General features: G+C 40.1%; 1 protein-coding gene across 1 annotated transcript; it reads left to right on the forward strand.

Annotated features, from left to right (window-relative positions):
- The first annotated feature begins 472 nt into the window (after window positions 1-472).
- Window positions 473-20,525, forward strand: tspan17 (tetraspanin 17). Its single transcript, XM_071458273.1, has 8 exons — window positions 473-1,019; window positions 9,750-9,800; window positions 11,633-11,779; window positions 12,603-12,773; window positions 13,269-13,394; window positions 13,664-13,711; window positions 15,433-15,549; window positions 15,792-20,525. The coding sequence occupies exons 1-8, from the start codon at window positions 933-935 to the stop codon at window positions 15,855-15,857; spliced, it is 813 nt and encodes a 270-aa protein (XP_071314374.1). The 5' UTR covers window positions 473-932; the 3' UTR covers window positions 15,858-20,525.
- The last annotated feature ends 420 nt before the right edge of the window (window positions 20,526-20,945 follow it).

A 20,945-nucleotide genomic window follows, 5' to 3' on the forward strand; every position in this document is an offset into this window, starting at 1 on the left:
CCAGCAGTTTCTCTTCCACACCTCCTCTCATTTTATATTTGCACATTTGCGTTGGAAAATATGAATTTCATCATAAAATAAAGAATAGGTTTTATTTTTTATTTTTTTGTCAAATGTAACAGATTTACTGTGGATGGGGAGATTAACAAAAAAAAAAAAAATTGTAGTCTGTGAACCGTGTAATTAAAATACTGTTGACAATCTCTCCTCGGTTTTGCATGAATTTAATTGTGAATCTTGGAGCTTCCTGCTGCACCTGTGCACCTATTCACCTAAATATAGCACTCACCCTCTCGATGCTCACTTCAGGAGAATAACATTAGGATAATTTAGTCCTAGCCCTGTTGTCGACCCAGTTAGGTGAGGGCCCTCACTTGAGACACAAGATGCCGCTCTTGAGGTGAAAAGGGCGAAAGGCAGCGCAGTGGTTTCCTCGTTTGACAGCAGGGGCTTGTTTTACAGCAAAAAAAAACAAAAAAAACAAAAAAACAACAAGGATGAAGACTTCAAGCGACGATGCAGCAACAGAGATAATGGAGGAGACATTTAGCTGAAAGCAACTCAGCTGTATTTCTTCATCTCCAGCTACGAAATTAACGCCAGGCAGCTTGAATATCGACTGAACTGCGGATGAATGCCTGTGCCTTAAGTGTCCCTGGATTTGTTGTTGTTAGCTGCTAATGCTAACCAGATAAGTTGCGAGCTAGCTGGCCTAGCAAGCTGATGGTTAAAGCCAGGAAAAGATAATTAGTCGCATATGTTTGGTTTGGTTAATGTTGTCCGGCGATTAAACTCGGCGTTGTTTAGCTAATGGAGCCAGCTAACATTGGTTTCGGTAGTTCAAGAAGTGCAGCTTTGGCTCAGCTTTTAAAGTACCAGTCGTAGTAGTTAGTGACCTAGCTTACTCGTTAGCCACCGCTACCCTTGGAAGAATGAGTAGAAAACACCATCATTTAAAAGGAGCCGAGGTCAGCTGCTGTGTGAAATACTTCTTGTTTGGATTCAACATTATATTCTGGGTAAGTAAATGCAGTTTTTGTACGGTTTGTCTGTCGATATCATAAGAGAAATAATGCAAATGTGGCTTAAATAAAGTAAAATGAAATGTTCTGCTACAGTTAGTTTAAGGTTAGCACTGTTTGTGGGGGGAAATTTAACTTAAATGATCCTTGAGGTCCCACTATCATTATCATTATTATTATTATTATTATTTGAGTTGATTTAAGTAGAAACGTATTGAATTGGTTTTCTTTCTGTCATGTGTTGTTGGTTTGGGTTATTGTTCATGTGTGGTAACAGAGTAGCTTGATTGGCGGGGGAAGGAGTCACTAATTGATTATTGATGCGGGACAGTATTTAGATGTGCTGCAAGTCTTCAGCACAGAAGTCGTTGACACCACTTGCAAACACTATATTCAATTTCCAAAATCTGACCACCACCTTCTTTTTAAGTGTTTTTCTGGGGGTAGCTGAAACTTTTGCTTTCATTAAACCTATGAAATGAAGAGCTAGATATTAGTGAAGAGTAAATCACAAATATAACTGGCCTCTTTAGATAGTTTTCTAGCTGATTAACGAATTTCAAGAAGAGTTATTGTCTGATAGTCTGTCAGGGTGGTAGGTGGAGGGGACAAATTATGAGCAATCATAAACCAAGGCTGGGCAGATGTTGGTTCCTCTCCCTGATTTGACCTGGCAGTAAGTCGTGATATCATTGTGCTTGTGTTTGAGAAATAACAGGAGACTCATCTGTATTGTTATGCCAGTGGCAAGTGAGACCACGTCTCCTTACAACACCCTCCTCCATCTTTATCCCCCTCAGTCTGAAAAGTTCCTCTGTTCAGACACCCTCACCCCTCCCTCCTCACCCGTCTGCATTGCCTCTGTGCGGCTGGCGTAGTACAATGTCAGTGGGTGAAGGAATGGCGTGTCTGTGTGCCTCCAGAAGGTCTTCTCACACACTGTTTGAGCTACACGAGCCTGAATACCACCCAGCCCTCCTCTTTTCAAGCACCCTTTTCACTCCCTCCACGACTATAGTGCCGGGGCTCTGTGGGACAGCATTGTTTCCCTACGCTCACACACCCACAAACGTATAAAGGGATGGTGAGAACAAAGACTGGGGGGAGCACCGGGTGTGACTCTGTGTTTTCTCTCCTCATATGCTTGTTCCCTCACACTCATCAGGCACATGGGGTCCACACGCAACTGGCTCTCTTCCTATTCATCCCCCTTTCATCACCTCCTCCTCATTCCCCCCCTTCGTAACATAGGAGCATTACACTATACCTGTGACTGGTGAGGTAATATGAAATGCCAAATATGCCACAAGCAAGTTTTTTTTTTTACAGAAAAATTCACGGATACATTTTACAATTTTACTCAGAAATGAAAACCTCTCTGTAATTCAATTGGACTGAGCAATCAACCAGGAAATATTGAGTCATAGGGCTGTAGTGTTGTCCCTGACTCATATTGTGTTCTTTCAGACTGTTTGACACTCAGGCCAAGCTAACAGCCTTGTGTCTGAGCTCGCTGTGAAACTGTGGAACAAGTTCCAGCTCGCTGGCTGTTTCCGTTAATAATCACTAGAAGATGTTCTCTTCTTGTCTGTGTTCTGCGAAACTGGATTTGACAGACAAGCCAGTGCATTGCTGAAACAGAGAGATGGGGTTTATTCTCCACAAATCAACCCATTTGTCTTTCCCATTGTGATCTTGTCAGGCTTGAAAATTCTCCCTAAATTGAGACAGAATGCTTGTAAGACCTTAAATATTGTGAACAAAACAGAGCAATAAAACCCAGTGCTTTTCTTCTGTGTGAATTCTTCCAGTGCCCCAGCTTGCTGTTGACAGCCAGACACCCTCACCCAACAACAACACACCTTCTCTGGTCCTTAGAATAGACACATTCCTCATATCCATTTAATTAATCACATTTTCTGCCTGAGCTGGTGAAATGTTTGGAAGCGCTGCATGCTGTAATTAAGAGCTTGTTAAGCTGTAACCAAGTTGCTGAATTGGTTGGATGCAGCTTGTGTGTTATTAGCCAGCTACAGCTTTAAGTGTCTGCTCACATTTGGCACTGAAACGTGCGCTGGGTGATCACATCACAGGTGGACAGCCGTAGAGAAGCAAGTGTGAATGCAGCCATTTAAGGACACATTGAGGTCCTTTCACTAGTGCCTCATTTAGCAGTAGTCAGAGTTTCATGTGTTCATGTACTGTTTGTATGCAGTATACATCTTTCTTTTCATTGAAGGAAAGCGTAGTATACTTTTGCTTGTGTGTGTACTAGAGATGAAATAATTAGCTGATTAAACGATAAGTCAGTCAACCAATTATTGATCATTTCCTATGTTTTTCAGGCAAATGAAATTACTGGTTCCAGTTTCTGGATAATTGATCAGATAAATCTATATATCCTCTAAATGTCTTGGGCTCTAGGAAATCCCAATGGGCATTGTCAGTTTTTTTGGGTAGCATCACCAGAACACAGTTGATATACTCTCACTGAGGATTTTATTAGGAATACCATGCTAATACTGGGTGGGGCCTCACATTGCTCTCACAACAGCCTGTGTTTTTCATGTCATGGATTCCACATTACTTTGAGATTCAGGTCCATGTTGACAAGATTACATCACATCATTTCTGTCTATTTGTCAGCTGTACGTTCATGCTGCCAATCTCCTGCTCTACCACATCCCAAAGGTGTTCTGTTGGATTGTCATGTTCATGAAACTAGTTTGAGACTTTTGCTCTGTGACATGGTGCATTGTCGTGCTGTAAGAAGCCATAAGAATATAGTAAACTGTGGCCATACGGGGATGCACATGGTCAGCAACAGCACTCAGATAGGCTGTGATATTCAAACAATGAATGATGTGCCAAGAAAACATTCCCCACATCATTGCTCCACTACCAGCTTGGACTGTTGACACAAGACAGGCTGGGTCCATTCGTGCCTCAGCAGAAGTCCAGATTCATCAGGCCAGGCTTAGTTTTTCCAGTCTTCAACTGTCCAGTTCTGGTCGAGCCTGTGCCCACTGCAGCCTCACATTTCTGCTCATGGCTGACAGGTTGACGTGGTCTGCTGCTGTTGTAGCCCATCAATGTCAAGGTTCGACATATGTGCATTCTGAGATGCTTCTCTGCTCACCACAGTTGTAGGTGAGTTTCTTTTCTGTCGGCCACAACCAGTTTTATCAACAAGGCGTTTCCGTCCACCGAACTGACAGTCACTGGATGTTTTTTGTTTTTCAACCCATTCTGAACAAACTCTATAAACTGTTTAGTGTGTAAATCCCAGGTTATCAGCAGTTCCAGAGACACTCAAACCAGCCTCCGTGGCACCAACATGACACAGTCACTGAGATTCTTCTGGCATTCAGATGTTTGATGTGAACATTAACTGAAGCTCCTGACCTTTATCTGCATGAGTTCATGCCTTAGATTGCTACCACATGACTAGCTGATTTGATAATTACATGAATAAGCAGGTGTACAGGTGTTCCTAAGTGCCCAGTGAGTGTATGTATCCATCGCAGGACATCAAAATAACAGGTATTTTCTATTTTCTAGTCCTGCGTCTGAGGATAAACGTAAACACTTTATGTTCAGTAGTAGTATTTGCCGTCTCCCACAGATAAAATCAAATGAGAACATAGAGGCAAAGTCCACTCACAAGGGGATTTTTCTTTTCTGATTTGTTCTGATTTCTGTTCTGATACTATGTGCCAACTGCAGTCGGCCTCAGTTGGGTCTACTCTATGCTGATATAACTGGATACAAGGTAATAGTATTGAATGGGATCTAACGTTCCCTCCATTACAGCCTTAGACTCAAGTATTAAGTCCATTCCAGTCAGATACATGTCTGACCTCAATCTGACTTCATACTCTTGTATTGCTGCTGTAATTAATCAGCCAAATAGAAACATTGATTTTGCAGTATCAAGTGCAATGAAGTGTGAATGCAAAGTACGTGGAAGTGTTATCTTGTTGTGGCGTCAGACGAGCTTCACATTTTGTTCACCCTGTTAGCAGTGCCACTGTTATCGTATCATCAAGAATGATTGCATTCATCCAGTCAGACACATTAAATATTCAGCTTTTTAGGGAGCCACTGAAACGGCAATCACACTTGACTTAGTCTGTGCCCTGTGTGTGTGTGTGTGTGTGTGTGTGTGTGTGTGTGTGTGTGTGTGTGTGTGTGTGTGTCTGTGTGTGTCTGTGTGTCCAGGCAGCGTGAAGTTTGGTTTGTCTGCTAGTTAGTTGAGGTTAATGGGATCAACTAGCTTAGGGAAGCATCTCTGTTGATAATCTTTCTGTCCACATGTTGAGGAACCCCTTGCTCTGGGACACACACATTCTAGAGCAGTACTTGACAGAGAAATAACCTGAACGGCCTTCTTTGAATAAGGAGGCAGATACAAGGACATCTAGTTCCTCGTAGTGTTTATTTGCATAGTGATTAAACATAAAAGTACAGTAATACAGGGGCAGGGATTAGACAGTAAATACACAGTGGAAAGGGAAACAAATAATTTACCGGAGCAGGTAAGATTTAAAGAATCAAATCCTGAGAGGCTTTCAAAACACCTTGTCCCCACACAAACAGAAGCAATCAAGTGTAAACTAAGCAAGAACAAACCAGAACACAGTGCTGTACTGTTCTTGGCTTTATTGCTGAATTGTTGAGATGATTTGTTCTGTCTGAACGCATAGAGATGGATGTCGAAAGTGTGTAAAAATAGCATTTTGTGGTGGCACTCTTAGAGTTTAGTACAGGTTGTGTGTTTCATTGCCACCAACTGACCTGAATTTGACTCTGGCTGCAAACTACACTGTGGGAAAAGTGAGATAAAAGTAACACAAGCACCACACAAAGGCATGTTCAGTTCACTTCAGTTTCAATGTACTCATTCAGTCAAATTCACCTTATTGTCCCACGAAGGAAGCTGTGTTTGCAGATAGGGCTTTAAAAACACACATACTATTTACTACTATCAGAACAACTCTAAAATAAGGTTTTTTAGTTGTGTGCAGCATTATGTCCTCTCTTATGCCAAAATGACACGTTGCTAAAGCTGCCTTCAGGGTCACCCTTAGCTGTGGCAGGGAGAAATGCAACTTGTGCATTGAAGTATGGAAATAATAACAGAACTGGTCGTCTAACAAAAGCATTGTCCTGCTGGTGATTTATTTAGAACCACCAAAATGAAGAAGCCATTTTTTAATTTATGTTTCATTGGATAGTTCACAGTAAGGAGCAGGAGAGATGGGAAGAGAAGAGAAGTGAAAAGGTTACATGACATCAGTCACTATGGATTAAATGCTCTTTGTCCCCAAAATGTTGCGTTTGTACAGTTCTGAAATCATCTGTTTACCTCAGAACTCTGTGTACACACCTGGTTTCCTGCCTTTGAGGTGCTGGGATAAGTTTGAGGTGTTTCCTCCATGCAGCGTGACACTGCTTGCTTACTGGCTTTTTGGTTGTCTTTTTGTTTGCCTGTCAATTTGCGTCAAATGCAAAATTGCTGCACCTGCCCTTGATGCTGTCATTCCATATGTTGTTGTTGTTGTTGTTTACTGTGCCTGCCTCCTTCTACCTTTCAAGTTTGATGTCAGACCAGAACACTGGTAGGGTTATTATACTGACCTTGTCAGTCTGGAAAGAATGACATCTCCAGGTGGACGTCTATGGTAGCTTTGATACCTACAGTACTGAAGAAAAACAAGTACAGTCAGAATTTTCAGTATTTTGATATTCACTTGGTACAGAAATATCGGTTCTTGTGACGTCCGTACTTGATGGCAGCACTAGATTCTGTTAATGTTCTTACTTAAATTCAAGCTGTTCTAAATCATCTCTCGTCAATTATGGCAATGGTAATTTATTCTGAAGTCTGCTGTTGGTAGATATTAACTGTAGTTTAGAAAATAAAAGCTTTTGTGTGGGTCAGCTGAAGCTCCCTCAACCGTTTGTGATTTCCTCTAGAGTGCAGAGCAGTGGGAGTAAGACAAGGAGAACATCAGCCACGTGGTCAGCCAGTGTCTCCCTTCAGAAAATACGAAATAATGTAACAGTAAAACAGAACTTTGTTATTTATTTTCCTTGTCAGGCTGCACTAAGCAAGATAAAGGTTACAACAGCAGATTGTTCTCATTTCAGTATTTAATTTCTGATTTGGGGAGTGGTCATAATAATGCAGGTAATTTAAATAGTGATGTTGAGTGACTTCTTGACAACAAGAGTTCAAAATTCAAACTGTGTGAGGGCAGCTTCCTGGTGGAATATGCAACTCCTCCTCAGTCCAACATTCAGTTTGGGTTATGTGAGGCTGGATCATCTCATTTGGAAAGAAGGCGCAGATTCAGTTTTGCCTTCAGGTTATTCCAAGGACACTCCTTCGTGAGCTGTCATAAAAAGTTGCAGGCTCTGAATTGTAAAGCAGCATGTCACAAATTGCAGTCAAAATGTCACACCCTTTTATGTAACACATGCAGGTGCTGTGTTGTCCCACAGGGATTGGAAAAGTTTAATTCAGTGACATCCAGACATTATTTATTTTTCATCTTAAAGTTGGACTTCTTAACAAAGACAACTGATCTTTTACTAAATACAACTGTAGTTTGTTACAAACTCTATGCAGACTGTCACATATTGAATACTATATCACCATTGTTCTCGTTGCAGTTGAATGATAAGCCAAATCATATTGCAACTATTTTTGAAAGATTTTGTGATTGCAGTGGGTCATGATTGTATGTATGGTAATTTTTCTATTCCATTTTCACTGAAAAAAATAAAAATAAAAATGATGGTGATGTAATTTTTGCTGAGGTATATACCAAACAAACATGTTCCCTTAGGTCTGGAGAATATCATTTGTAGACTGGGGCATGCTTCATTTATTATTGCATATTTTGACACATTTTACTGCATTTCCTGCTATTTGAGTTTTGAACTTGGCCATTTTGCAATTTTGATTTTATTTTGATTAATTGTTCAGACCCAGATGTGGTGCAGTGAGTTTTTCAGTGTTCAAGAATAGAGGAGTGAATAGTTTAACTAAATTTAGATTTTGATTTAGATTTCCAAACTTGATAGAGCAGCTTAATAGTTTTGTATCACAAATTAAATAATCACTATAAATTATCAAAAATCATTGGCAACATTATATGATTTTCTTTTACTTTCTTTCAGAGTGACTATTAATAGATTTGTCATAGGAGGCTAATAGAAATTTTCCACAAATCAGTATCTAGAAGTAATTATATTTTAGGTTGAGTTGTGTAATTGAAGTTTCCATGTTGTAAAATGAGACTTTCTTTCTGTCACGTTTTTATGTGCTCTCTGTAATCTGTGTGGATTATCTAGAATGAGAGGCTAAATGGTTTAATTCCACTCTGTCAGTCTAATCTCCTCTAACTGATCCCCACCTGCTTACCATCCCTTTACAACTGAAGCCACCACACCCTTCACTACGACCGGTTATGTAACCACCAGGCCAACTCAGCAGCACCCCCCCACAGTTACTGCTGTTGTTGTTGCTTGGCATACTGTCACACTGTTGGTCTTGGTCTTGTTGGTTATGTGTGCATTGACGGTTGCCATCGTTTTACTTACGTCCCTTGATTTAATCAGCTTCTCAACAACATGATTAAACCCAATTACAATGGAGCTATTATATTTCAGGCTCTGCCATTATAGTGTGTCTCAGTTAAGTTCATTACCATCCCAAATGTCTTAGGAATGACATTTTGTGGCAGTGAAGAAATGGGTGTTTTCTACTGACGTGAAGGCTGTCTAGTATAATCTTGTAGCCTTATTGCTGTTTTTTTAGGATGACCCAGTGCTGTGGCCATCTTAGGCAGTCGCCCTGTACTTTCTGAGGTTCTTCTTTTTTTTTTCCTTTCTTTTTTTTGGCATGTTGTAAACTGTGAGCCTCACATTCATCCAGCCCTTTGACAGGAGGCTAATACTGGAGGGATTTTCCTTAACTCTCAGGATATCACAGCCTCTAGCTTTAAGCAGCCCAGTGCAATGACTCTAACCTGCAATAACCTGCATGATAGCCTGTAATGATTCACCCTGTCCACAGCAAGTTAAAAGACATCCTCTGAGAATTCACCTTTGTTTGAAGGCACTAAAAGCCAATTTTCTCCGTTAGATTCTTTCTATAAAATAATTCTACATGAACACACTATTATCTGCCAGTTTTAGAAGAGTACTGGTTTTTTGAAATGAGAGATTTCTGTATTCATTGTGTTTTGACATGGTTCTTCTCATGTTTTTGCTGCAAGCAAGGCTGTGTTGGGAAATGTGATGTCATGGATTACTAAGAATCAATCGGAGTTTAACACACAAAAAAAAGACAGTTGTTTGGTTGCTTACATGTGTTGCCACAGAGACGTCTCTGTGGCAACACATGTAAGCAACCAGACGTCTCTGTAAGTCACATGTGATCAAACCACACCTACACAGTCTTGGTAGAAGAAGTTTTTGAATGGCAGACTTGAGTTGAGTTGAACTTCTGATTGATAAACTCACTAAACAGTGGAAAATGTATTTGTCACTGAGAACTTTTGGAGCGATTCTCATTAAGTTTCAAATATTTCATTCAACTGAGAAATATTCAAGATTTAAAACCACATTTTTAGATGCTTGAAACAGGGTCTAACTGATGAGCACTGTTGCTTTCTATCTGACAACAAAACTTTTGTTGTGTGCTTTGTTTTACAGTTACTAGGAGCAGCATTCTTGGGCATAGGCTTGTGGGCATGGGCGGAGAAGGTAAGTATAAACACACACGCACAAACACACTGGTGAAGTATGGCATGACTGTCTCAACAGCATAGCTCAAATTCTTCCCCATATTCTCGTCAGAATAAGCTGTAAGCGCAGGAGACTGTTGAGTTGGAAACAGGGCTTTTGAGAGGAGTGGTGTGGAAAAATAGAAGCACCATTCCTGTAACACCTTATAGTACTTAAATTCTTATTACCTGATAATGGTCCTGGTAAAAACATCTTAGCCACCTTAGGAAATGAACTATGTTGCTGCACCTCCAGTTTGACGTCCAACTTTTTAAGATTTGTTCACCCTGTGCGTCGCTAATGTTTTTCCAATAGTTGAACAGGAACTAGAAATGGCTACAGCCAAAATTACAAACTCATTTGACTCGCAGCCATTAGGGATTTAATGTCTTGCTTTGTACGACAGTCACAAAATGAGCTGGGCTTTCAAACTTGTTTGGAAACTGGTTACTGTTTATTTTCCACAGTGTACAGGCTACAAATGTCAGTTGCTCCTGTCAACCTCTCATGTGCAGAGTATCATGGCAACATTCAAAACTTCTTCAAATCGAGTTTACAGTTAATTTGCTCATTAATTAGCTAGAAATTGTACCAGTCGGTTCAGTAAATGCTGCACCAGTGTGGAAGCATGTACCGATTAGTAACGTCTGGTCATGAACTCTGAGCAAATAGGCCTTGCACTGGAGTACCTTTGTGGAACAGAGTGAATAATTTAAAGGGATTTTGCCGAATGATGAATAGCGGGTACGGGAAAGGCATAATGGTGAGTTTGGGTCTCACTGACTAAGCTGATTAGTTTCAAGCCCGCTGCATGCAGCCAGACTACATTATTGTTTCAGGGCCTCGTGCTTAAATTCAAATGAAGGCAGTTTATTCTGCACCAGTGCCATAAAAACACAAGAATGCAGTATTGTCCTATAGTCGTCCCCTAGCTCAGTACAGAGGGAGCTTAACTTAAGCAGTATGAGATTTCAGCCTCCAGCTTCACTACAAGTGTTTGACATGTGAAATATGTGGCAAGTAAACAGGATGTCAAAACTGAGAGCAGGTGCCCACATTTACAGGCAAAAGCTCTAGTGGGTTCCATTTGGGGGAGAAATATATGTCGTGATGGTGAGAAACCATGCATGAATAGGAACACTCATATTTGAACAACCTTGTACCCACAAACATTGCACCTCGTGTTGTGCTACCCAGTGACGTTAACTCGTCTTCTAGTGAGCCCACTCTTCGGCCTCAAGGTGTAACACATGTATGAGAAATGAGCCATTAGTTCAGATAAAACGTGTTTGTCAGTGAAAGACATGATGCTGGCCAGAGGCGGACAGGAAAACGTGTTGGACACACTCTGGCTGTGGGGCTCGGGGGACAGGATATGCAGAGAGGAAGGACAGATGTCTGTTTGTGCACGTTTACCGCAGGCCCTGAACTCTGCATCTCCTGATAAAAGTTACTCGTTTTGTAGGTTGGACAGAGCTCTACCAGAGAGTGAAATTGTGTTGTGGATAAATTAATGGAAAAAATCATCATTTTACTTAGAAAGCAACACATTTGATAAATGCCATACTAATCAAATAACATTATTTCCTTTTAATAGAAGTTTCTGCTGCATTTCTGTGGCCTCTTGGCTGTCATCGGTTAAACTCTCACTTTTTCTCTTTGACATCACACAAGCTTTTCAAGGTTAACTGTGTTTTTGTAGAGTGAGAGATTTTGATGAGATTGTGTAAAAGAGACAGCGAGGATTGATTCTGGAAGTATTACAGTCAGAGTTTTAACCATTCTCTTTTGTCTTTCTTCCTTTCCCTCAGGGCGTGCTGTCCAATCTGTCATCCATTACGGATCTGGGAGGCTTCGACCCCGTGTGGCTCTTCATCGTTGTTGGAGGGGTCATGTTCATCCTGGGCTTTGCTGGCTGTATTGGAGCGCTCAGAGAGAACACCTTCCTACTTAAATTTGTAAGCCAGCTCCCAAGCACAGACACCATTTCAACCACTTCACACGCCTTAGATCTGCAGTTCACACCAGAGCTGAGGCTGTCACTGTAGCAGGTGTCACTTTGTCTCACCCGAGCCAAATGCTATGGGCGGTTGCATAGCACAAAGATGTGTTATCTCATCACTAAATCAACTCCTGTTCCATCCAAAAGTCATGATCAGAAACATAGATCCATTCCTCATAGGCCATCAAAACGTTTCCTCTGTGTCAAGCAATGTTTTCTTCATCGGCCCCTCTTTGTCTTTGATCTGTAAAAAGCTGAGAATCATTTCAAAGCCCAAAGCTGTGACACCACCATTGTAGGAGGTTTATTTGAGTTCAGCTGTATTGATAACATGTGACTGACAGAGACAAACTTGCCTTGTTGCTGGCTGCAATTCTGAGTCGCTATTAACTCCAGCCGATGTCCATTAGCAGCAGTAAGTCAGGCGTCAGAGTGAGCAGCTAATGTGGCTTTTGTGCATTTATCATTAGCCCCGTCTCCTCCTACATTTACTGTAAAGGGATGATATAATGGTACCTCTGGGACTGCGGTCTTTGTTGCCACGCTCTCATTCAGCAAATCAGGGCATGCCTTACAGCCAGACCTGCACAAGGACATTACATCAGAGCTATTGTCCTTTTAATTCTTTTACACAAAATGCCCGAAAAATAATGTTCTGATCCTTCACAAAACAGGATTTTCTTAAGCGCACCCACATTCCCTGAACTAACAGATTGTTTTGTGTTTTCTTTGTGTGTGTGTGTGTGTGTGTGTTTGTGTGTGTGTCTTGTACTTTCCAGTTTTCTGTGTTCCTGGGATTGATCTTCTTCTTGGAGCTGACTGCGGGGATCCTTGCCTTTGTCTTTAAAGACTGGATCAAAGACCAGCTCAACTTTTTCATCAACAATAATGTCAAGGCATACCGCGATGACATCGACTTGCAGAATCTCATTGACTTTGCCCAGGAATATGTGAGTTCACAACTACTGACTGAAACATTTGTGTCACTAACAGTGAAAAAAAAAATTCTTTCAACCTCTCATGTTTCTTGGTCATTGTCTTCTTAAGAGATTTAGTTGTTTATATGTGTTTATAAACTGATGTTGAATCTGCTTAGTTTGGGGCAGAGGGGAGAATGAGTGAGCATGAGAATGAGCTGCTGTAGCTGTGTAGTAAATCTCATGATTAATGTGATTGTATTTCCTTCAAATGATTATCCAATTATATGAATTAAACAGTTTAGATAATTGGCTCCCATGTGAAAATGCTGGGCTCTGTCATGTTGTATTGTAAAGGTGATTAGATCCGCTGTAGTCTCGCCATTTGAGGCTCACTATCCGTTGCTATCCGCCCAAGCTGACTGGAGCCAGACTCTAAAGAGCTTTTTCAAGACCAGATCAGACAAAATAAATTTGTCCGTTAGCCAGAGTTGGCTACTTAATCTCCTGTCGTTGCCGCCATCTCAGTGGTCATGCTGTGGAGCTCATGGGCCCGACGACTGGAACCTTAACATCTACTTCAACTGCACTGAGTTGAACCCCAGCAGGGAGCGCTGTGGGGTGCCCTTTTCCTGTTGTGTCAAAGACCCTGCGGTGAGGCGCCCAACAATGATAATATATTATTAATTGTGCATAATCAAATATCATGATTTTAATTAATAATAAAAGAGTGTTGTAACTGCAATGTTTCTTTTAGTATTTGAGTTTATTCTTGTAGATTGTCTTCAGATTGTAGTTGAAACTGGTCAAGATGTTCATTAAAAATAATTCATCTCTATGCTCTAGAATAATTCAACTTTTTAATAATTCTTGTTGAGATCTGACAGATGACCTCACATTTTTGTATTCTTTGTTTTTTACAGGAGGATGTCATCAACACGCAGTGTGGTTATGATGTACGGCTTCAAGGGGTTGGTATCAAGTCAATAATCATGTCTCTCCCACTTCTGAGTATTTGTTTTGCTTCACTCACACTTCTGTTTTCAGGATGTAACTCTCTGAAAATTAATGTTGTGCTTTTAAATATAGGTTTATTTGAAAAATATTGTTAAGTCTAATAAAATTATAGCAGTTAAACAGAAGCAGTTCTCGTTCACAGCACAGTCAGTGACAGTCGGTGACATTCATTGGCAGTCATGCAGCATGATTGGCAGCCGCTGCCAGCCTTTCTGGTTAAACTGACGCAAGGCGGTTGAGAGGAATTACTCCTGAGGGCAAGTTGATTGACATGCTGCGAGCCTGTTTGGCTGAAGGGATCTAAGGAGTTGTTCAGGGCAAAGTGGCAGTCGGATGCATTTGTATTGGGCTTGATTGCTTGTCTCTATCACCCAGTTTAATTTACCCAGGTTTTATTTTAAACATTAATCCCAATGGATTAATATTTGAAAATAAATAACTTTGAATGGAACAAATCAAAATTTAGATTTTTATAACATCTTTATTTAACCTTCTTGATAAGAGAGATGTGGAAAATATTCTTTTGGTGAAAATACAAAATAACATAACACAGCAGAGAAAGAGAATGTAAAGGGTTAAGTAGCACACAGGCTCCTCTGCATGCTTCTTGCCTTAATAACAGATTGTTCTTCTAACGGGGATAATTAGGCTCCAGTTATAGCCTAGAGAGCAGCCTTACTACACTCTGTAATTGGCAGCTCAGTGGGTTATGCCAGTCCGTTCCCTTTTCCTGTGTGTGTGGGTGTGGTGGTTACAACTCACTGCACTGCAGTCAGAAAGATTGCTGTTGCTAGGCACACTGCAATACAGTGAACCACCTGCCACTGCATTGGTATGAATTTTCTCTGCGTGCTCTTGTGCTAATGCCCTGGTCATTGACATTTTGCTGAAACCATCAGTGATGTGCAGGAACTTCCTGTGCAGCTTTTTTATGGAGTGAAGGCTGAGAAAGAGGAAGAGCAGGAGACATGAGGAAGACAGCAGCACAACAAAGGCAGAGGGCTGAAATAGCTTCTGAGGAAGTTCACAGCCAGAATAACATAGTGTTTCCTGCTTTTTTATTGGCTGCCATGGGGCTCTCTTCACCTCCCATTGGTTAAAAGATAGCTTTCAGGTTTTGCAAGAGAACAAAGGGTTTGCCTGGTTGACATGTCTTGAAGAGTAACAAAGAGAGCATTGTATATAGCCTTGTTCACACCCATTCTTATCCCCCTTTTTAGTGTCTTTGCAGCTCTAAATTACACCTTTTTATTTCCATCTCTGAATGGACTGCATACATCATCGGCTGAATCTGACAACGCAAACAGCCATCTGTCCGGTAACAGGAAACAGCTTCTGCCTGTTTGTTCAGGCCAGGCAGGATCCACAGAGAAATTGAATACACCGCCATGATATTCTCCATTATTTCCAGACACTGACACATTGTAATCTAAGAGTGACTCGGCTTTCACTCATTACTCATGCCCTCATCAGCAGTGAAGGGGTCAGTGGGCAAAATGTTATCTGAGTTGTTTGTTTTGTCTAGCATTAGTCATCGGTCAGGGTTCAGATGTCTGTTTACATTATACAAAAGTCCACGGTCCTCTCTGGGAGCTGCTCAATCTAAACTGATTTTAAAAAAAAGTATTCACTCACATTTTAATGTACTTCTGATCTGTTCTTTGTTTTTGACAAGGAGCTGGATCGGCAGAAATATATCTATACCAAGGGCTGTGTGGGACAGTTTGAGAAGTGGCTTCAGGACAACCTGATCATTGTAGCTGGAATCTTTGTTGGTATTGCACTTTTACAGGTAAGGAGCCTTGTTTGTAGATTATTTACATGTGGAAACTTCATGTTTACTTACAACAAACAATGTGGACAGGTTCTGATTTTGTGTCATCACTGCCATCTAGCTGTGAGAACAGGCAACATCAGTTAAACCCCTGCAATATAGCAGTCTGCTCTTGTTTATTTACCCATTATGTGTTGTAATTTGATCTCACTTTAAGTAAACATCAGTTGGTCTAATGTCCTGCTTGGCTTCTTCTTCAGATCTTTGGTATCTGCCTTGCTCAAAACCTGGTCAGTGATGTCAAAGCTGTCAAAGCCAACTGGTGACAGGACAGGTGGAGACCCACACCAGGTCAACACAGCACACAAATGGTCCCATCCAGCTGAGGATGGAGAGCCATGAGCATTCAACACAGTCCACTTTGCCACTGAGCTAAGCAGCACATACACACTCTCACGGTTGCAGATGAGCAGACACAAAGCGTTTAATTCCTGTTTATCAGTGACACTTGAAGGGGGGAGAAGAAAAATATCCCCAAATAAACCAAACAGTCAACACTTTGTTTACCACTCAGCTGGGATTTTAACCCAAATATACGGAGGACCTGCCTGCCCTGCCTACTTCCCCGTTAGGTTCTGTTTTTCTGTTTCCTCTGATTTTGTTCTTTGGACAAGTGTATTTATGGGGCGCAGTTGCACAAGGACACCTGTCAGCTGGGAGAATGGAGGCCATGGATGAAAGTAAGAGACAAAAAAAACACACAAAGGATAAGGGACAAGAAGTCTCATCTTTTAGGTCACGTGTTTGTCGCAGAGCCTCTGTCCCACTCAGCGGGGGGTTGGATGACTCCTCTAAAACTGCCTATTTTTAACATGCTAACAAACACATGGATTCCTCTGCGTGTCATTTTCCTCCATTGTGACCTTTTATGACCACTGAAAAGACTGAACACTGGCTGGTGGTGTCTACAACTTCAAACCATTTCAGGAGATTTAAATTCTAACTATAATGTAAAAAAGTGCCATTAATTTCCAGTGATATTTTTGTCTCCTTCCTGTTCTTCACATGGAATTCTCTGCACCCCGCCCCGCAATACCTCAGGGCCTGGCTGAAAATATATGTTTTCTGTCACTGGTTAAAAGCATATCTATTTTTTCTCCATCCATGCCTGTTGAACTTGGATAAATATCCATGTCTGTTTAACTAATGCAGAAAAACACTGACAGTTCCTCGAAAGTTGCCCTGTTTTCCCTGCAGTAATTGTATTATCTGTTGATTTATCGAAGGATATTGGATTGTACTATATATAATGGCCTGGTGTGGTTAGGATTGTAGGTCTATGCTAAAGCGGGAAAAGGGTTTAATGATAGAGTTTGACTTTTATCTCTGAGCATCCCTCAAGCACATGGGATTGCTGGTCTGGGGCCTTTTTACTTGACTTATGTTACCACATTTGTCTTACACTAATATTTTGACCTCTGCATTATGAGTCTTTGTGTGTTTTTAAATATGTCCTTTACTTCCTGTCTTCTCATAGACACAGATTTGTATCCTGGATTCATTGTTTGATTTCAGCAGGCACCTGTTTTACCTCTGATCCATCATTGAACTGCGAAATATCTTCTTATGGTTGATGTTGTTGGCAGTCCTAATGGAGACCAAATACTATCAGCTGGCCACAAATTACCTGCCACAGTTTTATCTGGCTATGATTCAGATTTTATTAGGAATGCCAACAATAACAAATAGCATTTCTAGATAGCCAAAATGTGAATTTATTGTCCCTTTATGTGGGAAGTGCCAGTTGAAAGGAGAAATCAAACAAAAACTAAAAATGTTATAGCATCGCTTTTATCTTTAATTCAATGTTGTCTTTTTGTTTGGACTGTTTATTAAATAGAGTAGTAAATACATGCCGTTACTTTTGATATTAGCAACAGTCTCGATATAACATGAATGCTGCTTTAACTTTAACTAGATTATTGATATGTAGTGCAGTAACCAAGCTAATAACAAGTCTCACATCATGGCAGTTGAATAATCTGCCATGTTATTATTGTTTCCAGGCTGAGGAAATATTCTGACTATTTGTTCTTTATCCAGTTTACAGTTTCTTTTCATCTTATGTTGCCCTTTGTTGTTGATCATAAAAAAAATCTGAACTCTTCAAGTTGCCCTCATAGCTTTTCATCTTGTCCATGATCATCACAGAACGTAGACATAACTGGGTTCACTTCATAATTTCACTCATTGTTCTCACATTTAATCACTAGTCGTGTCCTGTTGTAGCAGTGTCATTCACATACATAGCACAGACAGGATTTACTCAAACACATACAGATCCCTATGCACAGTCACAAAAAAAACACATTTTGAATTGCAATGCACAAGTTGAAAGATGAATAGCGTTAATATTCTGTGAACACTACACCAAAACTTTCCTGCTTCACTGAGTCTTGTATGGAGAATATGTATATCAGAGTTCATTCAGAAACAGCACCTTATGATCACTTACTGTGTGTCCATGACATGTCCATCTTTTTCCCCTCATCCGGTTATTCTTAATGAGTGTGGGCTTCTTTGATTTCACTAATTCCTCTAAGTCAGTCTGTCCCACTCCAGTCTAGAGCATCAGAAAAACTATTTTTTTTCCTCCTCTACATCTAAATTTTGAAAAGTGGGATGTAACAGTTAATGTGTGGCAAATGAGTTTAACAAATCTTTGAAGGGTGCTCATCTTTTTTTATGTAAATCACCCGTAATTGGAAGTGTTTGCTCAGGGTCTTAAACATCCCTTCCCCTCATAAAAAGAAACCTCTGCTTATGCATGCAAGGAGATTCTATGTTGTACATGATAAAATAGATGGGCTGCTGCTGCCTTTTTGAGTGATGCCGAGGATCTGGCTGAAGGCAGATGGAGGCCACCGGTGTCAGTTCTGCGGCAGTACGGAGCTGCAGCTCTTACACAAAAAGCACTCCTGCTCTCTCTCTGCAGACACCGTTGTGTCTGGATGGATCAGCCAATAATCAGACAGTCACCTTTATAATGAGGACTATAGTGCCATAATAATCTGTAGAAGCAGCATGGCAGGACTTTAATATGCAGACTCAACAAAGGTGACTCACTGGAGTACGTTTGTTTTAACAGCTTTGGATAGTTCTGGTTTTGTATTCCTTTAATGCAGGGGAAAGGGGGAGGGAGAGAATAATGCTAATTATGCTTTGTCCTTTATCGTAACGGCCTTGCATCATGAAACACCCTCTTAATTTCTCTGTTATCCCTCTGGGCAGTTAAATCATTCCTGAGGAGGAGCCTTATGCATACCATGAATGTATAAGTTTGTATCAGCATGGACCTACCGCTCCACACTCAGTAAGAAATTATCTTTACCCTTATGCAGCACAATGCACAACACAAATTGAGTTTAGGAATGTGAATAAAGAGTGGTCCTTACTCATGTCTTAGATGTTATTCTGGTTTTTACATTTTTAAATTTTTTAGTGAGCATGAAAGCAAATAAGCATTCCATTGTTTCTGTCTCCAGGTGTGTGTGCACACCCGCATGGACATTTTATATGCAACTAAAAGCATTTTAATCATCAGAAGCAACCAGTTAAACAACGGTTTGGTTTTAAATGTGTCTTCAGTAGCTGTAAATCTGGATGATTTCTATATATCATTAAAAATCATCATATCATGTCATCATTTTGATAATCCTCTATCAATGTAAAGCTTCTTCAGCTACATATGCTTTTATGAATATTTTTTTCCATTATCTATATAATATAAAATGTCATTGTGACTCTGAAAATCTCTTAGGTGATCCTTTTCGAGCTTTGAAGTCTGCTAATGTCTCGAGGCATTTCTGTTGATATTTCTTACAAAGGTGAGCAGCACATCAGACATTCACAAATCATACCTCATCATGTGCAGACGCTGGTCATATCAGAGCACAAAGAAGAAGCATAATTGATTTATTGGTGAGCATATTAACAGCAATATAATATCACAGTTGTTGATACTGACATTTAAATTCCAGGTGATATTTGATCAATACAAGTTGTTGACGGTTTCTTGACAAAAGCCCCAAGAGGCAAGTGAGGAAAAAAAGATTCTGGTGATCAGTTTTCTAAGTCTGATCTAAACTTTTTTTCATCTTTATTGGTAAATCTTCTCACTCATTAAGGGTGTCGCCGTTATCATAACTATATTACAGTAAACTAATGTTAGCTATGCAGTCAATTAAACTAGGTTGTAGCTATTGGGTAACCATAAACAATGTTTTTCACTCGTTCACTAGTGAGCTAACCGCTAACATCAGTATAGCTAATGCTAATGGCAGATTACTGCCAATAAAAATACATTTTTGACTGCATTAAGAAATTAAAAGTCACTTGGAAGAAAACTTACCTGTGTAGTGATCCACTTCAGCCTCTTATGGCTAAAATGAGTATTACAACAGCAAACACTCAAAAACTCCTGACAAAAAAAACATGATGTGCATTTTTTCCATGTGTTTCACAGATGAAAAAAATGAGGGAAGATTTTCCTGGCAAAACCTCTTTGTTATTCACCCATTCTTGAGTCATAAACACAGGAAAGAAAAAAATTTAGCTCAGACTTAGAAATTTGATCTCTATTGCCTCTTGGGCATCCTTAGTTTTTACACATTTGTTCACAGTTGAGGAATATGGATACAGTGATGAATAATCTTTTAGTCACACAGAAGCAGCCATAACTATCTTTATTCAGTAGGGCAACTAAAACATTTTTCTCTCTGTTTTACTTACAGTCTGTTTTCAGTTGCGTTTCGTTTGCAGCAGAATACAACAAGCAAAACCGTACTGTTGATCCATTCTTTCAGTTTGGACCCGTCTTCTCTGATGGGCAGCCTTGTAAAGAAATGTAAATGAAAACTGTGGGACATGGTCTGTTACACTGTATATTGTGTTAAAATATGCCTCTTTCATATATTAAAGGATTTAAGATAACAGAGCAGTGTTTTGGTTTTTTTTTTAACTCAAGCAGTGGACAGCACATACAGTAAGTACTGTACTACAATTTTGAGGTAATTGTACTTAAGTTGAATGTCCACTACATTTCAAAAGGAAATCATGTAAATTGTTCTCAATTTGAGATGTGCTGTTACAGCTTATTTTGCAAATAAGGATTATATACACAATATGTGTCATACATAAAATATAATTTTTTGTTATGGAGTAAAGTTAGCTCTGTCTTGATCCGCTATTAAAATGTTGCTTGCATGTGAATGCATCAGTAGTAATAATACAATTATGATATGTGTGGAATATATCAAAATGAGTGCTTCAAATTTTCATGTTTTTGTCTGCAGGCCTTTTACTTGTATTTTTACACTGTGGCATTCAAACCTTTTACTTCTTCCTCTGCTGAA

Source organism: Trachinotus anak, unplaced genomic scaffold (assembly GCF_046630095.1).
Source record: "Trachinotus anak isolate AG129_WGS33_773 ecotype Australia unplaced genomic scaffold, CSIRO_AGI_Tana_v1 ptg000021l, whole genome shotgun sequence".
NCBI classification, from domain to species: domain Eukaryota; kingdom Metazoa; phylum Chordata; class Actinopteri; order Carangiformes; family Carangidae; genus Trachinotus; species Trachinotus anak.

What these genes read in the sequence shown, in the direction of transcription:
- tspan17 (XM_071458273.1), top strand. Translation starts at nt 933, where the DNA reads ATGAGTAGAAAACACCATCATTTAAAAGGAGCCGAGGTCAGCTGCTGT. An exon ending in TGTGGGCATGGGCGGAGAAG is followed by an intron (nt 9,801 to 11,632) that starts GTAAGTATAAAC and finishes CCTTTCCCTCAG; the next exon opens with GGCGTGCTGTCCAATCTGTC. An exon ending in ACACCTTCCTACTTAAATTT is followed by an intron (nt 11,780 to 12,602) that starts GTAAGCCAGCTC and finishes TGTACTTTCCAG; the next exon opens with TTTTCTGTGTTCCTGGGATT.